General features: G+C 39.6%; 1 protein-coding gene across 1 annotated transcript; it reads left to right on the forward strand.

Moving 5' to 3' along the window:
- Window positions 1–399: 399 nt before the first annotated feature.
- On the forward strand, window positions 400–4443 carry LOC143030509 (uncharacterized). The gene is made up of 5 exons (XM_076193660.1): window positions 400–478; window positions 866–952; window positions 3109–3237; window positions 3936–4019; window positions 4214–4443. The coding sequence occupies exons 1-5, from the start codon at window positions 400–402 to the stop codon at window positions 4441–4443; spliced, it is 609 nt and encodes a 202-aa protein (XP_076049775.1).
- Window positions 4444–5087: the final 644 nt, after the last annotated feature.

Below are 5087 nucleotides of genomic sequence, written 5' to 3' on the forward strand. Positions count from 1 at the left end.
TTGACCGAATACACTTTCATTACATCCATATCAGTAACAACGAAACCAACATGATGACATGCTTTTCTCTACCACCAGACCTCAGAAGGTGTCCTCAGGAAAAACCGTGTACACAAATGGGAGGGCGATGCATAAACCGGCGTAAAGAAAAATGCACTCTGGACGAGTATCGTGACTCGAGTCTATGCCCCAGCAGGCCCGTCTGCGTCTGCTGCATAAGTAAGAAAATTTGTGTGCTCATTCGTGATGTCAATGACTCCAATTTAGCCTTGTGTTAACTGGCCGTCACTGAGTGTCCATGATTGCAGTGGTCCTTAGTATAAATGAATGAGGTGTTGATTGTTATATATTGTTTTGGCAGAGTGCATGCAAGACAGGAGATGTCAAGAGAGATCCGGAATGTGCGTGGCCGAGGTTGTAGATCAAGCAGATGTAATCCCTGGCAAATGGTGTCGGACCGGCTGTACATGCGTAAGAGGTATGGAGGCTTATAAAGATTTCACATTCATTACAGTCGCATGTTTGTACAGTCGTGTGGTAGACGAGGAGATGAGAGCACCACTTTTGGAAGTGATGGTCTAACCCCGACCAGGACATGGTGACAGTAGGGTCAAATAGTCTAGTCCAGGTCCGCTTCCACTGTTCTTTTATTCTCCCTGCAGAGCCATCCTTCCCTCCCACTAACACTAACCCCGTTAAATTGGGTGTTTTTACCTGGATGATCCCATCACCTCATACCTCCGAGAGTTATTATGACTAGAAATCTAAAAGGAAAAAGAAAACATCATGTCTCCGTCTGAATTTCATTTACAATTATGGTTCAACTTGTGTAAAAGAATAGTAATCAAAACAATTACCTTTACAGCACCATCTACATCGACACAGTCGTCTACTTCTGTCACACCATCAACCTCTACCATTATGACCACCCCAACTTCCACTGCTTTTAAAGGTAGGAGTACAATTTCTTTTTCCCGTGTATTACATCTATCTCTTACACCTATCCATTTATACAAACGCAGTCCCGCCCACCCTCACGATTTTTAGTCAACATAACTTCCACACGGTGGTATATACCGGTAGACTATATTCAGCGTCTAAATCAAATAATTGCCTGTAGTATGCAAACCGTTCTGTCGCCACGACGAATGCAACTATATTGGCAGAAGTAGTCTCCTGATTAGGAAGGGGAAAGCTTTAAGAGATCATAAAAAGAACTCAATTAAATGTCTAAAGGATTTAAACAAATTCTTTTTTCTATGAAAATGCATAAATACTTGCAATGGTTTAGGAGGCAATATAACCAAAACTAAAACAATACATGAAATCAAACCAAAATATAGTAATTGGAAAATAGAGATAAAGACCAAGTTGGAGCCATCCATGAATTTGGAAGTAGATATGATTAATTGGAGAGGAATAACAAATACCACAGGAGTATTGTACTTTTTCTATATACTACAATTAGGTAAGTACAATTACGTAGACACCCAGACGCACATTCACATGCACAAACACAAACACACACACAAACACAAACACACACACAAACACACACACACACACACACACACACACACACACACACACACACACACACTAACAAACTGTATGTGCTGAGCAGGTTAAAATCATTAGGAACACCTACATCTGAGCTACAGGAGGTCTACAAAACCTTCATACTCCCCCACCCTCATGTATGCCTCACCAGCCTGGTTCAGCTCACTCACCCTCACACAGAGACAAAAGTTGGAGAGGGTACAAAAGAGAGCGTGCAGGATTATCCTGGGCGTGGAGTACAGCGGTTACGACCACGCTCTTGCCACCCTTACTCTATCTAGGGTGTCACAGCGGCACGGTGAGGCACTAAAAATTTTTGGGGAAAGCCTGCTTTCCCACCCTAGACTCCGTCACTTCCCCCCTCCCGACACTCCACCAACTCGCCACGCCACTAGACACAGAAATAGGCTCGTGCCAATCAAAGCGCCAAGGACTGACCGCTACAAAAACAGTGCCATCCCATCCATTGTGCACATAATCAACTCTATGTAAACTTGTACCGCGTATATGCTCTAAGTTTTATATTTTTAATCATCTTTTGTAATGTATTATTGTCAGTGTACTACTGCAATTGAAATAAACCTTTTATTATTATTATTATTATTATTATTATTATTATTATTATTATTATTATTATTATTATTATTATTATTATTATTATTATTATTATTATTATTATTATTATTGTTATTATTAATAGTATCATTATTATTATTATTATTATTATCATTATTATTATTATTATTACACACACATACACAAACACACACATACACACAAACACACACACACACACACACACACACACACATACACATACATGCACACAAACAAACATGCAAACGCACACTATTACGAACTGGGTAATTCAGGCTATACACCTTCATGACTCCCACTTAATACACCATGTATATATAAAAGAGATGGCAGTTGAGGACACCACATTCCATCACTAATTTTAGTTGAGGAACTTAGTTGAAAATTAAAGAAACGAATGGATAAAACATAGATAAATTATACACAATAAGCGCTCGACCATTACGAACAGGGAGATTCAGCACGTCTACTATCTAGTACACCTTCTGTATATGGAGTAAAACAACAGTTGAATGCATTGCATCCCAATGTTGGTACTAGATTAGGACAAACTGGGAGGTTGGGTGATTATTGTTGCGAGAAATGACACAACGTTTAAGAAAACTATTCTAAGCCACAGTAAGGCTGAACCAGTCAATCTGAAAATTACAGACAGTGGGCTACAAAAAAGACACCTCATGACATCGGAGAGTGCATGCATCTTGGAAGCAACCTCGTGTATCATGTGGACAACCTACAACCACATATCAGTTAGGAGTCTTGTTTCCTATAGTGTAGACACAAGTACCACCAAATCTCAATCAAAGATGATAGAACACAAGTATTGAACATAGTAACATCTTAGTCAGGTACTTCGTACTTAGTATACTTGCTTTGCAAACGGGATCAAAGTAAAGCTGTAGTCGCGCTTAAGTAAAATCTTATATTGATAACTGATTAACCTCTTGCCAGAGTGTGAGACAAAGACACCCTGCGCTAAACGTCAAGGAGTATGCCTACCCTTGGAAGCAGGTTGCAGCACGGAGGTCATCGGCAGAGGCAGACCGTTCTGCGCCGATGATACATGTCAGTGTTGTTTGGGTAAGTTTCCTCAGGCCAGCGTCTTCTCTTTCTCCCATAAGATATCTGGAAGGCTGCTTTCACCACACATGACGTCAAAAGTTATTTCAAGTCCTTTCAAATATGATTACTTTGGCATCATTTCCAGCTTGTCTATATTGTCTTCAATAAATATATAATACAAACTATCAATATTAGTACTGGTACCAACAGCGCCCTTATAGATATGTTTTCAGGTGCCATGATATCCTGCATGCAATTTAAGATTACATAAAGTCCATCATTTATCCTGTATATCTGTGGATTTGCAACCACACTTAAAATAATTAAGTCATCATTTTTTTTTTTGTATATCAACAAAGACATTATCACAAAGTTCAACTCGAATGCGTTAATGTAGACTTGTAGTAAAGTGTAACGTAAAAAGAAAGAGATCAGCCTTTACAAAATTAGGTGTCGAGATTTTGTTCTAACATAGACATTTTATAATTGGCTCTAATCCGTAAGGGTACCCCCAACACAGTCCCTAAAGCCTTAGCTGAATGCTACTATGCTACTATACCTCTGTTGAAGGTAAGAATAGAAAGCCTTTTCTCTATACCAAATACACCCACCTATCCACACAGTTTTTTTCTTCATAAACATCACATCCCAGTCTATTTCTTCAGAGAATTTCTTCAACGAATGAACAATGATCATAACAACATTTATTTTTACAGAAATATCCACCTCCACAGAATCGTCTACCTCTGTAACCACATCACCCTCAACCACCACAGCTACGACGTCGACCCCTGTTGAAGGTAGGGATAGAAAGCCTTTTCCTTGTACGAGTGTCACCTACACCGATGTATCCACATAAATTTGTCTCACCTCAAACATATTTTACATCTTTTAAATGAACATTACAGTGAGCACCCTGTACTTTCAACATTGGCTTGGACTTCCAAATAGGAGTTCACGAATAATACAATTGATGATTTGCTTCCTATGTCAGAATGCGAGACAACGAACAAATGCCAAAGGGAAGGTGGAACTTGTCGACACCGCTCGAAGGATTGTGGCACAAAAGTCTTGGGTGTAGGCCAACCTTTCTGCACCCACGATAAATGCATCTGTTGCGAGAGTGAGTACACTATATGGAAGATGTTATATAGAGATCCTTTAGGATACTATTTTCTTATCTCACGCTCGTACTTCTTGATCGATTCTTTACCTTCAACTTGATTAGTCTGATTTTAACGCAATGTTAAGCACAATATCAAACCAATTCTTACTGATGGTAAGACACAGGAAAAGGTCATTTCGTTTAATCTATGTCTATATACCAATAGTTTTAACTTTTTCATAAAGAAGGTAGCTAATTCAGAGGCACGTACCTATTCCCACCCATTTGACTACTCCCCTCCACCACCCTTTCTACCTCTCACATCTCAGTTCCTCATGGATGAGGGGTCACCCCTGCATCCGCCAACTGTGTCATCCATCTCATCCTCGGTCGTCCCCTCAACTTCACTTTCAGCACTTCTGCCTTCCACACCTCTTTTACTAATCTTTCATCTCTCATTCTTTCTATGTGTCCAAATATCCCAATAATCTTTCACCAGCTCTATCTACCATTTCCTTTTCCACTCCCGTTCACATTATCACTTCCTCGTTTCCAACCTAGTAACTCATACCATATTTCTCAGACATTTCATCTAAAACACATTTAAACTTTTCTTCTCTGCCTCTCATAAAGTTCCAAGTCTCTTCATATTCAATAGCTCTCTGAAATACTCCACCCATCTTCCCCTTACCGCTTCCTCTTCCGTCAAGATCTGTCCATCTACAACTTTTACTTCTTCTCGTCTATTGACTCACCTCCCCTT

Source organism: Oratosquilla oratoria, chromosome 12, assembly GCF_046742065.1.
Source record: "Oratosquilla oratoria isolate Oo_2021 chromosome 12, ASM4674206v1, whole genome shotgun sequence".
Classification (NCBI taxonomy): domain Eukaryota; kingdom Metazoa; phylum Arthropoda; class Malacostraca; order Stomatopoda; family Squillidae; genus Oratosquilla; species Oratosquilla oratoria.

Coding starts and splice junctions, on each gene's coding strand:
- LOC143030509 (XM_076193660.1), top strand. CDS start 400: ATGTGCGTGGCCGAGGTTGTAGATCAAGCAGATGTAATCCCTGGCAAA. Junction 953..3,108: donor AACTTCCACTGCTTTTAAAG/GTAGGAGTACAA, acceptor ACCTCTTGCCAG/AGTGTGAGACAAAGACACCC. Junction 4,020..4,213: donor GACGTCGACCCCTGTTGAAG/GTAGGGATAGAA, acceptor TTCCTATGTCAG/AATGCGAGACAACGAACAAA.